The 19341-nt window shown below is 51.5% G+C and overlaps 1 protein-coding gene across 1 annotated transcript in view; it reads right to left on the bottom strand.

Annotated features, from left to right (window-relative positions):
• The window catches only part of ASS1 (argininosuccinate synthase 1), a 514067-nt gene that overhangs the window by 221690 nt on the left and 273036 nt on the right, over positions 1-19341 (bottom strand). The window contains exon 13 of the mRNA XM_069609263.1: positions 13767-13898. Coding sequence (XP_069465364.1) covers positions 13767-13898 — 132 coding nt within the window. The remainder of the gene's footprint in view (positions 1-13766; positions 13899-19341) is intronic.

Here is a 19341-nt window from a genome sequence, read left to right as displayed (position 1 = left end):
AGTGTTAAGAGCCAAAGGATCCAGCAAGAGTCAAAGACCAAGGCGAGCAAGAGATTAAAGGCCCAAATCATACAATAAGAGTCAAGGAAGGCCCCAAAACGACGTAAGGCCCCGAAGAAACAAAAAGAGTCGAAGGCCAAAGTATCCTTCAACGGTTAAATGATCCAGCAAGAGTTTAGGGCAAAAGGCTCCAATAAGAGTTAATGCCCTAAGGATCCAACAAAAGTCAATGGTGTGCACATCCAACAACTGTCAAGGGATCCAATGAGAATGAACACCAATAAGATGCAATAGGAGTTGAGTACCACTGGTTTCAATGAAGACACATGGGTCAAAGGATCAGTCAAGATTAAAAGGATCCAATAAAAGTCAAAGCGTCTAACAGAAGTTGAAGGGCAAATTATCTGTCTAGGGCAAATGAATAGAACAAGAGTCATGAGTATGTGAAGTCAATAATAATTGAGAATTACAGGATCCAACAAGAGCTCGGAGCCAAACAACCCAACACGCGTCAAGGAACATGGGTCCCAACAAACGTTAATGGTAGAAAGATCCAACATGAATTAAGAGCCAGAGGAACCAATAGGAGTCACGGGCCAATGAGCCAAACACCAAGGAATCCATGTCAGGGTGAGACGGTCAAACCGATTCTGTAGGAAGCCCTGCTTACCACTTGGTTGCCACCAAATGGTTATAGCTAGCAGGAATGGAGGATTACCAAACACCCACGATAGAACTACAACCCCTGGCATGGATTGGGGACATCGGCCTCAGTAGTGATAAACATGACCCAGACATGTGGCGCTGTGCTCCTGGACTCTGTTCTCTACCACGTTGGTTTAGCTTCCATGCTACCATGCCCCTTCTGTGCAAAGACCATCTTTTGTCCTTAGACTCGGTTCTCTGAAGCACTGTGTGGATCTTTTCCGTACCTGGCTTTCAAACGCGAATGCCTGCTATTTTGATTCCTTCAACTTCTCTGCTGGGCATCTGTTTGCTCATGGCCTTACCTGGAAAGTGTTGTGGACTTTTCTCATCTCTCCATGTGGTGCTGTGGTTCTTGGCTTTTCTGAGTGCCTCCACACTTGAATCTTCTGCCCCTCTCCTGCGCTTCCCCTTCCTTATCTTGTAACCCAAACTCTTCGGTCATCCTCTCCTGAGTTTGTGCCTTTTTGGATCGCGGTACTGTCCAGGCTTGGAATCTACGCATGTGTTGGGAACTGCACCCTAGGAGTTGTGCATGGACTGGTGGGCACATGTGGACTCAGAGGCGTTCTTTGGATTGTCGCAGGTTATTTTGTCTGCATCCTGTTGTGATTTCCTCTATACCATCTGTGTGCCCAATCACACTAAGTTGCTCAGAGTGCCCTCTCCAGTCCAGGATTAGGTTTTCAGGTACGCTGGTTGTTTGGGGGGGCATGGTAGTGGGAGACCAGGCATGCATGTTTAATGTCAACCCCCAATACTTCTCTTGCAGCTTGGGGAAGAATCCTGCAACTGAGCTCTCTAAGGGGTATACATCTCCGCACCTTTTTGGGTATAGATTTGCCACTTGTACTTACTACCATCAAACAGCAGACCATATAAAGAGAGGGTTAATAAGGGCGTGGCATCTAAGCACCCTTCTCCTAGGTCAAGCAGAAGGGACCCACAGTAGGGGCGGGATCATTCTAGTACATTTCAAAGTCTTGTCGATAGTGAAGTAAAATGGGGCAATGGCAACCGGTTTCAAGCGCAAGTGCAGGGATGCAGGTGCTTTAAGAAACTGACTCTGTTCCACAATAATGTTTTCTGCTTTCTATATGTCTTGGCTTATGGTGTCTTTTTTAATGGTGCTTTTTTGTTGGGGATGTTTGTAACCTTTTTATCATTTCTTTAAAAATTGTATTTATATATTTTATACTTTAAAGCGCAGACCTAACTCGAGAGCAGTGGAGCGCTTAGCTAGCGCCGCAAGGTGAGTTGTGTTCTGTGCATCCGCTTAACCCACGGTCGAGTGCTGCTGAAAACTTCTGAGAGATTTGAGAAATTGGATTATTGTGGGGGACACTGGGACTGAGCTCCAAAGTGTGATTGGGTAACAAGAGGATTGTTTGCGGGTCCTCTCTTTGCGGACCGGTTGTGATTCAAGCCGGTTAGTTGATTTGTTGCGCGACGAGTGTGTGCCACCAGATATGTGGAGTTTAGCCGCCAGGTACACTGGTTTGCTACTCAGCACTGCTTTGTAGATGATCTCTTAAGAGTTGAACTCGGAGGCCGCCGAGCGGATGCGTGGGTGTTGCACTGCCATTTTAAGACATGCAGGGCCAGCGATTAGCCGTATCTTGACTTCACACAAGTGGGTGACATGTGAAATGTAGCTTAGTGGCACTGGTCTCAAAGCTCTTTTGGGGTGCGAGGAATCCAAGCCATGCAATCAAGCACCAAGAGCACGGGCATTTCAACATCTATAACTGAAAAATGTGATGGGTGGAAGGTTATGAATTAATCATAGCTACTGGCACGTGGTAATCCCCAATGCCCATATTTCATAATACTTTAAAATAACACTGCACAGAGTGCCGTCCCTCCCACTCTGTGCTCAGCAGGAGTGTAGTTCCTGAGCTTTTATCCGGGGCTACAACCAAGAGACCCGGGGCTATAGCCCCCTCAGCCCCCGCCTGGCAACGCCTTTGGTGCCCAGACAAGGTGCATGATGCAGGGTGCGCTGCGATGCTTATACATCACATCTCTAGGCGCTTGTTTGCCCACTTGCCACAGAAGATTAGCGCACCGCCATCTTGTACCCGAGTGCTCGCTTTTGTAGGACTGTCATTTCGTCAAGCTGTGGGGAGGCGGCGAGCATGTGGTACCCGAGAGCCCCGCCATTATACTCGCAAACTCACGCACACACAGCGCTCTTCAAGTGTGGAAAACGTGTTCCGGGAGGTGACTAAAATAGGACTTAATAGCAGAGGTGATATCGCCCCCCGTCCCCCCCACATCGGAAACAGGTCCCCCACGCAAGGCTGCCTCTGCACAAGCTGCAATTTGACTTTCGTCATCACCTCCCCTTCATCCCGCGCTGTGGAGGAGGTGTGTCCGTGAGTGTGCAGGGGGTGAGCAGGGGACAATGGGGCTCCACACACCTGCTCCAGGCCCCGTAACCGAGGCAATTAGAGGCAGGGCGCTTCTGCTTCAAGAGATCGCCTTCCCACGGTGCTTGGAAGGGGCACTGCAGTCATGTCCTCCTGGGGGCACCCCCAGAATGCCTCCGTGGATCCCAGTGCCTTGAAGCTTTCCTTGACTTCCGGAATGCCTCCTTCTGGGGCAGAGGTCACAGTAGAGCGGAAATGACAGCAGTGACTGCAACACCCCTGAGTACGGAGGTACTGGAGTAGGGGGCCAATGATAGCCTGCATCAGGCAAACGTGCAAGGTGGCCTTTCACATGGAGACCATCTGTAAGGGACCTGGGCAACAGAGGGTCTGACTAGAGATACAAGGCCATTCTCAGAATGTGGGGGCCAGGCACAGTGATAAAGGCAGGCAGGCGACTGACTCTGTCCCACGGACAGGAGGGCTCGCTGAAGCCCAGGAAAGCCCGCTTCCCAGGCCACTTCCAAAGGAGGGTGCTACAGTACCTGGAAGCGATACAGGGCGCGAGCTGCAGGACACCCTCCAAGACTGTGTTCACCGAGGAGGTCATGTGTGTTGGATCACACTGTGGCAGTCATCTCTCACTGCACCACAAACTCTAAGGTGTCTTAAGAAGTATGCCATGTTTGCAGAAAGAGGAACCTTGGCACTCGCGGACCCTTGACTGTGGGACACCACGTGCCACGGCCTGTCCGCGGAGTGTGTTAGCCTATAGACAGGATCCAGTGCGCGAGCACATCTCACGAGATGCAACGCAGGCCCACACCGCCATGATCGGGCTGAACCTACACTTCCGCCAAATGCATTTCTACTAAGTTTTTCCTCCACTTTTTTTGCCCCTAAACGCAGATGATAAATTGGGGTAAGGTATAGATGCGGTGGGAGCTGGGGATAATAAGAAAAAAAGTGGAAAAGCCGGTCAAAAAAATTTGGCTAAACTATAGGTCAGCAAAAGACCGTCATCAATTCTTCATAGAACCCCATGATCTGCAGAAGATCCCTGTCATCCAGAGAAACCAAGAAACCATACTACGGGAGAAGTCAGGTGGCCACAGCAGACCCCAGCAGGGCCATGATGGAGTCAAGTGGCCACAGTAGACCCCAGCAGGACCATCATGGAGTCAGGTGGCCACAGCAGACGACACATCATGGAATCAGGTGGCCACATCAGACCCCAGCCGGACCATGATGGACTCAGGTGGCCACATCAGACCCCAGCAGGACCATGATGGAGTCAGGTAGCCAGAGCAGACCGCAGCAGGACCATCATGGAGTCAGATGGCCACAGCAGACCGTAGTAGGACCATCATGGAGTCAGATGGCCACAGCAGACCACAGCAGGACCATCATGGAGTCAGGTGGCCACAGCAGACCCCAGCAGGACCATCATGGAGTCAAGAGGCCACAGCAGACCCCAGCAGGACCATTATGGAGTCAGGTGGCCACAGCAGACGACACATCATGGAATCAGGTGGCCACATCAGACACCAGCCGAACCATGATGGACCCAGGTGGCCACATCAGATCCCAGCAGGACCATGATGGAGTCAGGTAGCCACAGCAGACCGCAGCAGGACCATCATGGAGTCAGATGGCCACAGCAGACCGCAGCAGGACCATCATGGAGTCAGGTGGCCACAGCAGACCACAGCAGGACCATCATGGAGTCAGGTGGCCACAGCAAACGCCCACATCATGGAATCAGGTGGCCACATCAGACCCCAGCAGTACCATGATGGACTCCGGTGGCCACATCAGACCCCAGCAGGACCATGATGGATTCAGGTGGCCACAGCAGACCCCAGCAGGTCCTTCGTGGTGTCAGGTGGCCACAGCAGACCCCAGCAGGAACATGATAGTGTCAGGTGGCCACAGCAGACCCCAGCAGGACCATCATGGAGTCAGGTGGACAAAGCAGACCCCAGCAGGACCATTATGGAGTCAGGTGGCCACAGCAGACCCCAGCAGGACCATGATGGAGTCAGGTAGCCACAGCAGTCCGCAGCAGGACCATCATGGAGTCAGGTGGCCACAGCAGACCTCGGCAGGACCATCAGGTGGCCACAGCAGACCCCAGCAGGACCATGATGGAGTCAGGTAGCCACAGCAGTCCGCAGCAGGACCATCATGGAGTCAGGTGGCCACAGCAGACCTCGGCAGGACCATCAGGTGGCCACAGCAGACCCCAGCAGGACCATGATGGAGTCAGGTAGCCACAGCAGTCCGCAGCAGGACCATCATGGAGTCAAGTGGCCACAGCAGACCCAAGCAGGGCCATCATGGAGTCATGTGGCCACAGCAGTCCACAGCAGGACCATCATGGAGTCAGGTGGCCACAGCAGACCCCAAGCCCGACCATCATGGAGTCAGGTTGCCACAGCAGACCTCAGCAGGTCCATCATGGAGTCAAGTGGCTGAATAAGAAGCAATGTCCTGATTCTAAGATGGTGGTCGTACATTACATCATCTCAGGTTGTGGAGCAGGCTGCTGCACCATCCACTTGACATGAGGAAATTGTATTCAGCGCAGCATCAGACCTATCACAAAACTGCTCCTATCTAGTGCAGCAAATCCCATGATCACGGGGCCAACCCCTTGCCCCGGTAGAATATAAAAGGAGAGGCATCCCCTGGGATTGGAGGTGTGGGAGTTAGGAGACGGATTGAGAATAAGAAGAGAGACAAGCAGAGTGAGAGGATCAGGATGATAAAGGGAGAGAAAGAAGAGTAGAAGGTAGAACTGAGGAAAGAGAGAAGGAAGGGTAGGAGGACCAACAAGGAAGAGAAGAAGGGAAGTAGGAGAACATCAAGCAGAAGGAGGAGCAGACAAAGACTGATGGATGAAAGAGAAGAGAATGCAGGCAAAGAACCGGAGAAGGGAAGGGACAGACACAAGAAAGAGGAAGACATTCTGGGAGATAAAGGGAGTGAAGCCTTTTGAGGCCTGGGTCAGTAGGCTTCTAAGGGACGGCTTGAGGGCCATAGCCAATCCAGAGGAAAATGTCTTAGGAAGGTGACCTATAAGACAGACCTAGTTTGAGAGGAGAAAGGATGTAGTACTCGGGGAGGGGTGGCGGACAAGAATTTTCCTTGGTCTGATGCATGACCCCTGTGACGAATCAACTTCTGGGGCAGCAGTGGTCCAGGGATTAATATTGGTTTCTAAACCATTAATCAACCCCACACCTCTATTCACCAGAAAGGATCCGTAGAGATTGCAATACAAGTAAATTATGAGACTCCCTTGTCCAATTTTGGTAACATTAACGGAACGGCAGGCTTATCTGTGCAAGGTTGTGGGTCGTTGGTTAGTTGCAACACAGCGAAAATACAATTTTTTTCCCAATGATAAAAGGGACAGTACAGTCAAGGTTGTATAATATCTACTTTATCATTATCACAACAGACCATTCCAGCACACTGCAAAATACAACTCACCTTGTAAAGGAATGCAGAGGACGGACAGTTTCAAGGAGGAAAGGGGATGCACTCTGCATACTGACAGGAGGGTAGTCGGTAAAGTAATTAATCACAATAGTCAAGGATATTTGGTTTCAACACAAAGGGAGCAATGGTTCATAAAATGTCACTAGGGCCCTTTGGAAAAGGAGCAGGGGGACAGAACCACAATGTACCTTGTGCTTGTAAAAATTATTTGGGCTCAACAGGGTCAAGTCAGTCTCAGGGTACTTTGCAGCTTTTGCAACAGTGTTCAAGAGGGGAGACAGCTGCGGGTATCAGGTGGCAGGCAGTTCAGTGAGTGAGGCTGGACGGACGGCTGCAGGCTGGCCTACACAGTGGCTCAGGGTCAGGAATCATTAGCTCAGTGCTGACTGGCGGGTTTGAAGAACTGGTCGAGGCATCTCGGACGGCTTTAGCGATTGCAGGGTAATAACAGTCAGGGGTGCAGTTGGTTGCAGCTCGAACGGCTCAACTGTCTCTGAAATGTCCTTTCAGGCAGATGCTGGTTGATGCTTGTCGGGGCACTCCTAGCTTCCTTGCTGGGCTTGTGTCATCTTTAAGGCAGATGGCCCAAAGCGGAGGAGAGTGTTGCAGGCAATGTCATTGTCCTTCTTTCGTTCAAAGACTCTCTGGCACTTCCCATCTAGGAAGCTTGCTTGCATAGCCTAGCATGGCATGCTGTGTGCTGGCTGGGTACCGGTTCTGGAGCTGCTGGAGGGTCCTCTGGATACAATATCTCCCTCGGTTTCCTGGAAGATATTTAGGGGAGTGATCTTGCTTCCCTCTTGGAAATCCTGGCCTTCCTTCACTGGCATAGTCTACCTTCAGCCAGGGTCCAAATGAGTTCTTGTTACTCTTTGGAAAGTCTTCAGATGCTCTCCCAAAAGAGAGGCTCAACCCTCTTTTAGAGCCAAATGGGCTCCAGTGATTGATGTAAGCTAAGCCTACCTTAATGAACTAATCCTGGGTCCCCACCAACAATCTTCTGTTAGGCGTAAGGTCATAACCAGAGGGCTTTACAACAGGAAAGGTAAAGGGGTGACAAAATGTACTACTAAGCCCCACCCAATTTCCTGTCATGGATCAAAGGGTCTCTCGTCTGATCAAATCGGCAAGTCTATCTTGAAGTTGTGGCGAGAACAGACTTTCTGTCTCCATTAAATCACATACTCCTACCCTCCGAATGGGGGTCCACCCGTGGAGGTTGCCTACTGTAAACACATGTACCAGGCATGACACTTCACTGGCCTTGATACTAAGAGAGGGGACCTGACTTCAGGTTGACACAGACGCATATCCAAAAGGTGTTGGGGTTTCCTGTCCTTTGTCAGTTCTGTGACCAAACCTCTTGCAGGACTGCTTCAATTAACTCTCATCAGTATGCACTGCCACCAGCAGGACTGACAATGGGCAGGGCTGATCCATGGAGCCTTTGATAGTTAATTAGGCTGGCCATGGCCAGAGGAAGGTTTTGCCTTCCTCCTCTTGAAATGCCTTCCTGTACTCCTGGCTGTCACATTCCAACTAAATGGGACGGGGTGGGAGGGTGGCACCTGTAGGCTCTGTCCACCCTGAGTACACAGATCTATGTGTTTGTTGTGTGGTGAGCATAGGAAAATGTGTGCAGATTAGCCCCACACATTTTTCGAGGTTGATCTCCCATCATTCCATTTATTTAAAAAATATCAAAAAAGCCCAGGCAAGTGCGCACCCACTGTGCGGATGGTCAAATTACTCACAACCCCCTGCCAGACAATCTAAGGGTGCAAGATGATGGTGCCTGGTGACCCTCCCAGAAGCCAAGAAAGTAGTGTTGAAGACGCTATGAAAAGCCAGTGAGTGACTGCTTGAATGGCCTAGGACTCAGCCCTGGAAAGGGAGAGTGGGAAGAACTGTACACTGCGGTCCTACAGGAGGTTAATGCTCTCGGGAGCCACCATACCCCCTACTGTACAGTCTCCATTCCCAGAACTTTTGAATCCTGCAACACTCACCTCTTTCTTGTGACAATAATAAAAGAGATATAGAGCCTTAGTTTAGTTAGTTTACTTTGTTTATTTATATAGCGCTGCCAAACCCTCGGGTAACTGGGCGCATTGGAATTGAGGAGCATCATAAGTTACAGGAAGGATGCACATGCGAAATGCATACAAGGATAATACAATAGGTAGCAGGAGGACCGGGTTACTATCTCGTCCGTGATACGGGTATAGGCTGGATGGGTTGAAGCTTGCAGCATAAGCATGCAGGTATCAATTCTTACTGAGAAGTGAGCCATGTTTTCACCTTCGCTCTGAATATCCAGAATGACTCTTTGGACCTGATTGAGTTGCCCTCAAGTCTTCGGATCTACTTTTGGATATTACAGGGCTTTCTTGGCTTTGGCAATACTTGTTTCATGTTGTCCCCACGACCTGGAGTAAGAGCTGGCTAAAAGGGGCCACATGAGGCTTTCGCCGATTGTACTAATGAGATATGCACTCCTCAGGACCCTGTATGCCAGGGCTTGGTCCAAGTACCAAACCTGAATGTGGGGAGTGGAGGGCAAAGAAAGCAGCATTGCCGCCTGAGCTGCTGTGTCTCACTAGCACACACACACACACACACACACACACACACAAAACTTATGCACACACACACCAGACATGTGTGCACACACACACACCTGAAGGCAGGAGCTACCACTGGGGTACCACAAGCCGGTAAACAGAAGCTAAAGGCAGCTCCTGGGTGTCAGGCATCACCCAGTAGGGAGGAGCTAGGCCAGGGGAACCAGAAGCGGGTGCACAGGAGCTAAAACCAGCTCCCGGGAGTCAGGAATCACCCATTAGACAGGAGCTACTACTGGGGAACCAGGAGAGCGTACACAGGAGCTAAAGCCAGCTCCTGGCAGTCATGCATCACCCAGTAGTCAGGTGCTACCGCTGGGGAACCAGGAGCGGGTTCACAGAAGCTAAAGCCAGCTCCTGGGAGTCACATGTCAACCAGAAGGCAGGGGCTATCGCTGGGGAAGCAGGAGCGGGTCCACAGGAGGTAAAGCCAGTTCCTGGGTGTTGGGCATCACCCAGCAGGGAGGAGCTACCGCTGGGGAACCCAGAACCGGTCAACAGGAGCTCAAGCCAGCCCCTGGGAGTCAGGAATCACCCAGTAGATAGGAGCTACACTGGGGGACCAGAAAGCGGGTGACAGGAGCTAAAGTCAGCTCATGGCAGTCAGGCATCATCCAGTAGACAGGAGCTACCGCAGGGGAACCAGGAGCGGGTACACAGGAGCTAAAGCTACCTCCTGGGAGTCAGGCATCACCCAGTAGGCAGGAGCTAAGGCTGGGGAACCAGGAGCGGGTTCAGAGAAGCTAAAGACAGCTCCTGGGAGTCAGGCATCACCCAGTAGGCAGGAGTTACCACTGAGGAACCAGGAGCGGGTACACAGGAGCTAAAGCCGGCTCCTGGAAGTCAGACATCACCCAGAAGGCAGGGACCACTGCTGGGAAACCAGGAGCGGGTACACAGGAGCTAAAGCCAGCTCCTGGGAGTCGGGCAAAACCCATTAGGCAGGAGCTAGGGGTGAGGAACCAGGAGTGGGTACACAGGAGCTAAAGCCAGCTCCTGGGTGTAAGGCATCACCCAGAAGGCGGGGACCACCGCTGGGAAACCAGGAGCGGGTACACATGAGCTAAAGCCAGCTCCTGTGAGTTGGACATCAACCAGTAGGCAGGAGGTAGGGCTGGGGAACCAGGAGCGGGTACACAGGAGCTAAAGCCAGCTCCTGAGAGTCAGATATCACCCAGTAGACAGGAGCTACCGCTGGGGAACCAGAAGCAGGTACACAGAAGCTAGAGAATTCTAGTGGGTCTAAATAAAAAACAAAAATAAAGTCCAAGCGTAGACATTGAAAAAATACTGGTCAAACATAAATCACATGTAGTATGTGTATATGCAAGGTAATACATAAACTGGGCAGTGACTAACAAGTATCAGTATGTTGATACGTTGTGCAATTCTAAAAAATGCATCTGTGTCGCGGGTGGTGACGCCCCGTGGGATTTTATTTTTGTTTTTTATTTAGACCCACTAGAATTCTCTAGCGATCAATGTGAAACCATGTAAATGCTTAATTTCATCATTTATTGCCAAATGACCGCACTTGCAACGGTTGTTTATAAACCTTCCGCACCGCGCCATTCCTTGGACACGATGCGGTCACGAGGTAACAAAAAGCATTGTTACTCTAGCAACGGCTTTACTCAGCGATGCGAGGCTGCGGCTCCTTGTCTGAGATTACAGATACCACAGGTATGCCCGCAATGATTGTATCGATGGCCAGGAATCCAGCACCTGGAATTAATACCCTACATTGACTCTGGCTCTATATTTATCCACAGAACGACACAATTGTTTCGTCCTGTTTTGGGTCTGGCGTTCCTCCTGAACGCCATTGACGATTACATGCCTGTCATTAGCACAGCACCTTTTAGCCCGTAGGCTTGACACAACTCGAGAGGTAAACTTCATCCGTACTCATTTCTTACCGATGAATATGTATGACTGTCCTTTACAAATGTTGCATTTTCTTTTTCTTTCACTTTTCAGGCACCTCAACTACATCTGAAATTTACCTACGTTTGGTATGTGACCATATTACATTTTATGACAATGATATGCTGCATATTGTTTTGCTATTATGCTCTGTGTTGTATTGTAACATCACAGATTTGCCCTGACGAAGGAGAAAATACTCCGAAACGCATTGGCACATATGTTAGCTGCGTCCTCACTAAGAATCAATTAGTGACTGTTTCTTGAGATTTTTTTTTTTGATAAACAATTGTCCTTTTGAAATCCAACTAAGACTACTAAATATATCATGTTCAGGAACAGAGCATTCACAATTTTGAAGAACTTTTCCTGATAACTGCACGACCCATGTTGGGCTTAACGGGGAGCGGCTGTGTGGCTAGGTTTGATATCTAAGTGGCTCACCTAGGCCACAGACAGCAGCTAAATAGCTCCCAGTACCTCTGGACCCTGTTAGAATAATGCATGGATGTTGGAGGCGTTCCCCAGAAGGGAGTCTGTATCATCAAACAACGATTAGAACATGCCATAAGCCGCTTTATAGGGTGAGAACAAAGTGGGACATGAACCTGTGTAAGAACGAAACCAAACAAAGAAACACATATGAACCAGGTGGTTTATAAAGGTGATATCATCCTAGGACAGCAAGTGCTTCACATTAAAGAGAAGTGCTGTACAAACACACAACATTACTTAATTATGAAGCACTACCAGTGTGTAGAGGCCTACTGGGAAATCGCTAGAGTTCCCTACAGGCCAGTCCACCCCTGCCCAGTGTTTAGAGGCCTACCGGGAAATCTCCCGAGTTCCCTATAGGCCAGTCCTACCCTGCCCAGTGTGTAGAGGCCTACTGGGAAATCGCTAGAGTTCGCTACAGGCCAGTCCACCCCTGCCCAGTGTGTAGAGGCCTACCCTGAAATCTCCCGAGTTTCCTATAGGCCCGCCCACCCCTGCCCAGTGTGTAGAGGCCCACCAGGAAATCTCCCGAGTTCCCTATACACCCGCCCACCCCTGCCCAGTGTGTAGAGGCCCACCAGGAAATCTCCCGAGTTCCCTATACGCCCGTCCACCCCTGCCCAGTGTGTAGAGGCCTACCCTGAAATCTCCTGAGTTTCCTATAGGCCCGTCCACCCCTGCCCAGTGTGTAGAGGCCCACCAGGAAATCTCCCGAGTTCCCTATAGGCCCGTCCACCCCTGCCCAGTGTGTAGAGGCATACTGGGAAATCTCCAGAGTTCCCCACAGTCTAGTCCACCCCTGCCCAGTGTGTAGAGGCCTACCATGAAATCTCCCGAGTTTCCTATAGGCCCGTCCTACCCTGCCCAGTGTGTAGAGACCTACCGGGAAATCTCCAGAGTTCTCTACAGTCCAGTCCACCCATGCTCAGTATGTAGAGACTTACCGGGAAATCTCCAGAGTTCCCTTCAGGCCGGTCCTCCCATGCTCAGGGTGCAGAGGCATACTGGGAGATCTCCAGAGTTCCCTACAGGCCTGTCCACCCATGCCCAGTGTGTAGAGGCATACTGGGAAATCGCCAGAGTTCCCTACAGGCCAGTCCACCCCTGCCCAGTGTGTAGAGGCATACTGGGAAATCGCCAGAGTTCCCTACAGGCCAGTCCACCCCTGCCCAGTGTGTAGAGGCATACTGGGAAATCGCCAGAGTTCCCTACAGTCCAGTACATCCATGTGCAGTATGTAGGGGCCTAGCGGGAAATCTCCAGAGTTCCCTACAGGCCAGTCCACCCCTGCCCAGTGTGTAGAGGCATACTGGGAAATCGCCAGAGTTCCCTACAGGCCAGTCCACCCCTGCCCAGTGTGTAGAGGCATACTGGGAAATCGCCAGAGTTCCCTACAGTCCAGTACATCCATGTGCAGTATGTAGGGGCCTAGCGGGAAATCTCCAGAGTTCCCTACAGGCCAGTCCACCCCTGCCCAGTGTGTAGAGGCATACTGGGAAATCGCCAGAGTTCCCTACAGTCCAGTACACCCATGTGCAGTATGTAGGGGCCTAGCGGGAAATCGCCAGAGTTCCCGACAGGCCAGTCCACCCCTGCCCAGTGTGTAGAGGCATACTGGGAAATCGCCAGCGTTCCCTACAGGCCAGTCCACCCCTGCCCAGTGTGTAGAGGCATACTGGGAAATTGCCAGAGTTCCCTACAGTCCAGTACACCCATGTGCAGTATGTAGGGGCCTAGCGGGAAATCTCCAGAGTTCCCTTCAGGCCAGTCCACCCATGCTCAGGGTTCAGAAGCATATTGGGAGATCTCCGGAGTTCCCTACAGGCCTGTCCACCCATGCCCAGTGTGTAGAGGCCTTCGGGGAAATTGCCAGAGTTCCCTACATGCCAGTCCACCCCTGCCACACCAGCCAGTGCATCCACCCAGTAACATAACCATTGGCACGGCACCTTCTGCCATTACAGTAAAGTAGAGAACGGGCCCTTCAGCACTGATCTGACAAGGCAAGCCACCCCAGCCTCAGGAAGGGGCACACGTGCAGTGCTGGGGCACTGCCCACTGGAGAGCATCAGGAGACGCTACTCACATTACCCATCACCCCCTGAACGCTGTGGGGGGGAGGTCACATGGCACATACCATTATAGATCTGCTCCGAGAGCCGGAGGGCCAGGCCCTGCTTGATCCGCCGCACCTCGCGGTCCATCGTGAAGGTCTCCACGTCCAGGTGGGCCTGGTACAGGATGGTACCAGCCGGGGTCTCGTAGATACCTAGAGCCATTTGCGTTGGCAAGTCGGGGAAGGCATGGGAAGGGGTGGGGGCGGGAGGGAATGAAAAGAAAAAAACACACAGAGTTAAAAAAAAATATGAAAGAAAAGTAAGAAGAGGAAATTGTCATCAAATGACATAAATCAGGCAGTCCATGACAGGAGCGCGGCGACCCGACCCTATTCACTCCCAGCTTGCTGCAAAATACATGTGTGATTACTGCCCTGCTGGGCCCAGACAGGCCACTCTGCACCTTGCGGAGAAAATGCCTACGTTCCCCTCTCTGAAGAGGCGAAATGACAGGGTTCAGGAGCAGACCCCCCCCCGCCGCTCCCTGCCCACTGGTCCGCTGCTGAAAACCTGTAATTAATGCCGAGCAGGCAAGGCGGCACACGGGGCGACGGGCGACTCCGTTACCCCTCGCCCCACCTGCCCCCAGCACAGTGCCAGCAAGGAGAGGCCTACAAAGGACAGCTTTCGCTGGCGGGGGGATGTGCCGACAGGTCTCCAACACCACAGCGCTGGTTTACCCTGCTGCCAGGTTGCCCCAACATTCTGGAGGACCCCCAGATCACTAGCATATCGTGCTGAAGGCCCGTCCAGCTGTTACCCCCACTCGTCTACCAGCGGACAATCCCTGTGCGGATAGCTCACGGGTTAAGCACTCCTCTCGGACACAGGACCATCCGATTGTCTAGCAAGTGGGGCCTGAAGCTAATGTAGTTGGGCCCACCACCTTGACATTAACAGCTATAAATGCCCTCACAGCCCTGTTGAGCGGGTATTTACACATTTGCCCGCTAAGGCCCTACTCTGCCACTCGCATGTTCGAATCCTGGCAGGGCTCATTCAGCCCTTCATCCTTCAGGGGTAAACACAGTACCATTAGATTAGGGAACAATAACACCTTACAGCGCTTAGAAGCTTATCAGGCACAAAACACTATATAAAAACATGATAAGGATTGTCTAGCGAGCTCAGTGCAGGCATGCAGCCAAAAGGGGTCACTGCCATATCCCAATGCAAGGGCAGAACCCCCTTCTCCGTCCCACCCCCTAATGACGTACTTCTTTCACTGCACTACATAGGAGGGGCTATTGTTCATGCCATGGACCTTCTCTGTAAACAGACCAGGGAGCACAGCCAAACATTTGCAAAGGGCCAGCCACCAGTAAAAAACACACACAGCATCATGGAAATACAGGCAATTAGACCAGTGAAATACCAAATGTTGTGGGATCGCTATCAAATTGTGTGCGCTATTTTCCACTCTCGAACTTCAAAAAAATATATATATAAGAAAGATGGGGTCGGCAGCAAGTGATATCTCTCCCTCAAACTTCCCACAAAGTTTGTACAAAGTAAACAAGAATATCAGAGTTCGGGAGGATATCTCGCGCGAGATATCCTCCCGAACTCTGATATTCTTAATTAGACCAGTGATCTTCACACTTTTTTGGGCTGGGCCCCCTTGGCCAAAATGTGGGCAGGTTGGCCCCCCAAAAAATGCCAAATGGATAGCAAGTCCAAATGACTGAACTATTGCGCGCCGTCACAGCACCCTACTCACAGGATAGTCCCTGGGCTCCTCCACATGCTCCCATCACAGTCGTTGGGCCCCCTCATCTCACTCCTAGCCCTGTCCCTGGGCTCTCCTCACCCCACCACAGACCTTGGCCTCCCCCCACCCTGCTCCCACCACTATCCCATGGCTCCCCCATCCTGCTTCCACCACAGTCCCTGGGCTCCCCCCACCCTGCTCCCAGAACAGACCCAGGGTCAGTGACGGCTGGTGATTTTTTTATGTGGAGGGGCATACATTTTTCCCCCAGATATGCCATAGCAAAACCAATCAAGGTGGGCTCGGGAGGGATAAAAAAAAAGAATGGGTAAAAATGTTGCATTTTCAAGCATACTTTTAAAAACATTGGGTAAAAAGCCAAACAGTTAGCAATTGGCGCTGGGGGGCCCAGGGGGCAGGTATGGGACTTGATATCTATGATAGATGTCCAGTAAAAATATACCATCCCTGTCCCCTGGGCCCCACAGCACCTAACACACTCACACAATCAACGTGATTATGTGTGTATGCGAGGTTCTGGGGGGGCCTAGGCGGCAGGCATGGTCTTTTTTACTGGACATCAATGTTATGTTAAAGGATATTTATAATGCACACTGTCACCACCAGAGTGGTCCCCTGGCGCTCTGGCGGATCTGAAAAGCAAGAAGGTAGGGTGAGTTAGTAGGACTGAGAGGAGGAAAGAGCAATTGAGCTGTGACGTGCTGGTGGCAGCTTCAGTTCGGTTTACACCGTTTGCCGAGTGTGGTGTGCTGTTGTGCGAGGCTATGTGTCGCTTGTTTTGTTGTTGCAGTGTAGTGAAGTGTTTTTTTATTAGTAGGGTTGGTTAGCGGCGTCATTGTCTAGATGGGATGCATTATGATATCCGTAATTCCATCCAGATCTGATGCAAGGCTAATCTCCACAAATCTTTCTAGATGTGACGCGGGCTAATCTTCACATATATGAATGCAAATGACATCTATGACAGATGTCCAGTAAGAAACTACCACCCCTGTCCCCTGGGCTCCACAGCACCTCAGAAGATTTTGGCAGGTGGGGAGGGGGATTGTGCAACAAAGGCATTTTCAAGATGCCTTTGTTGTACAACCTTCTCCCCCAACCCCCACTCGCCAAAATCAGCTCCATGGACCCACACAAACACACACACATTCACGCAGCATTCACACGAGCACCCATCATCATACACTCACTCACAACACAAGAATACACGCATCCATACACATAAATACAAATAAAACAATGAACATAAACACACCGTCTGCCCCCGTCCTGATGTTTCCTCCCCAGCGCTCCAGCTCCTGCATCATGAACAGGAATCCGGTCAGCAAGAGCTTCCTGGTTCCTGCACATGTGTGCAGGGGCCTGAGCGTAGGTGCTGAAACGCCTCGCTCCAGCCTGCATTGTCCTTATGTGCAAGGAGGTGCAGGGGGTCCCCCTCGCACATATAGACGTGCAGTGCCCTAGCCAGCATTTCCAATGAGCTATGCAAGGCTGGCAGAGCATGGCAGGGCTGTGACGGGCACAGAGGATATAGCAAAGCCATACTGGTCCTATGATGGGAGTCCTGGGGCACCTGATGGCAACAGCTGCCACATGGGCACTGCCCGAGAAATGAATAGTAATGGTGGCCTGCCACCTCTTGCACTTAAAACGAACAACCTGCCATGGCCGAGGGAACGGCGGGCAACCCCACAGAGTGTATGTAACCTCCTTTTCTTTTATTGGGGTTCACAACAGGTGCGAGTAGGGAGCCATTTCTATGGGATGTGGGTGACAACCAACCAGGACGATTGTGTAAACCCCTGCTTTCAGACCCATAGTGAGCGTGACATGGGGGGGGGCCTGCACCTGTAAAGGACCTAGGCCCCGAGCCCGCCCCTATAGCAAGGTTAGGTCAGTGTCGCTCTGGAGAGGGTAGACGGTCCCCCACAGGCCCTGCGGGTTTACAGAGCCCTGTGACACTTGCCGTGACAGGTGCTCGCATGTCTTGGTCACATTGCTTCTCCCAAGCCCCATCCTAACCAGGATCACCACACTGGTGCTATAGAGTCATCTGAGGGTCTCAGCTAACAATCTCTTGAAAAATTGATGCACCTCAGGGTACCTCTGAGTGCCATTAGAAATTGGGCTGTTCGGGCTCCCCAGGCCCTGGGTAACCTATAGGATGTGGGTTTCTCTGCTGTCCCGGTGACTGCCACCAGGCCAGGAAGCCGGTGGTTCACCCTACAAACTAGGTTAGGGGTGGAGACCCCCGATTGGTGCCCTGTGCACCATGCAGAACAACGGGAGCAGGAACAGAGCCCATGTTCTGGAGCTGCCCAGTGGTGCAGGTATTCTGGCGAGAAGCCGAGTTAAGGCTAAGGAGAGGGGTGTTAACTAGATACACATGGGCACCGGAGTCTTGCCTCCTGAGCATATTTTAATGTCCTAAAATGACCAGGCTGGAAAATAGGCTGATAGATCTGGCCTGGGTGCTGGCAAAAAGAAGAATTGCCATGGCGCGGAGGTCACAAGAGGGTCCGTGAATACATAAATGGTGGGAAGATCTTAAAAGGTGGTCTACAGCAGTGACGGCTGTGGGGTACAAAGCCGTCCGATTAGGAGGGAATGAGACCTCGGAGGATGAACATTCTGGAAAGGGTTAATACAAACACTGTTTAGCTCGCCTGACGATAAGCCTCCATGAACACCTGCAGATGCCTGTTCCGGGGTAGCATGGACTCAAAGACACTATGGGAATAATCAGGGGTGTGCGAGGCCCAGAACCAGATGCCTGTTCCGGGGTAGCATAGACTCAAAGACACAATGGGACTAATCCTGGGTGTGCGAGGCCCAGAACCAGATGCCTGTTCCGGGGTCGCATAGACTCAAAGACACTATGGGAATAATCCTGGTTGTGCGAGGCCCAGAACTAGAAGCCTGTTCCGGGGTAGCATAGACTCAAAGACACTATGGGAATAATCCTGGGTGTGCGAGGCCCAGAACCAGATACCTGTTCTGGGGTAGCATAGACTAAAAGACACTATGAGAATAATCCTGGGTGTGCGAGGCCCAGAACCAGAGCATAGACTCAAAGACATTATGGGATAATCCTGGGTGTGAGAGGCCCAGAACCAGATGCCTGTTCCGGGGTAGCATAGACTAAAAGACACTATGAGAATAATCCTGGTGTGCGAGGCCCAGAACCAGATGCCTGTTCCGGGGTAGAAAAGACTCAAAGGCATTATGGGATAATCCTGGGTGTGCGAGGCCCAGAACCAGATGCCTGTTCCGGGGTCGCATAGACTAAAAGACACTATGGGAATAATCCTGGCTTTCCGGGGTAGCATAGACTAAAACACACTATGGGAATAATCCTGGGTGTGCGAGGCCCAGAACCAGATGTCTGTTCTGGGGTAGTATAGACTCAAAGACACTATGGGAATAATCCTGGGTGTGAGAGGCCCAGGACCAGATGCCTGTTCCGGGGTAGCATAGACTCAAAGACACTATGGGAATAATCAGGGGTGTGCGAGGCCCAGAACAGATGCCTGTTCCAGGGTAGCATGGACTCAAAGACACTATGGGAATAATCATGGGTGTGCGAGGCCCAGAACCAGATGCCTGTTCCGGGGTCGTATAGACTCAAAGACACTGTGGGAATAATCATGGGTGTGCGAGGCCCAGAACCAAATGCCTGTTCCGGGGCCGTATAGACTCAAAGACACTGTGGGAATAATCATGGGTGTGCGAAGGCCAGAACCAGATCCCTTTTCCGGGGCCGTATAGACTCAAAGACACTATGGGAATAATCCTGGGTGTGAGAGGCCCAGACCAGATGCCTGTTCCGGGGCCGTATAGACTCAAAGACACTATGGGAATAA

Source organism: Ambystoma mexicanum, chromosome 8 (genome assembly GCF_040938575.1).
Source record: "Ambystoma mexicanum isolate Mex_15411 chromosome 8, UKY_AmexF1_1, whole genome shotgun sequence".
Lineage (NCBI taxonomy): Eukaryota > Metazoa > Chordata > Amphibia > Caudata > Ambystomatidae > Ambystoma > Ambystoma mexicanum.
This window is presented reverse-complemented; position numbering and strand designations above follow the sequence as displayed.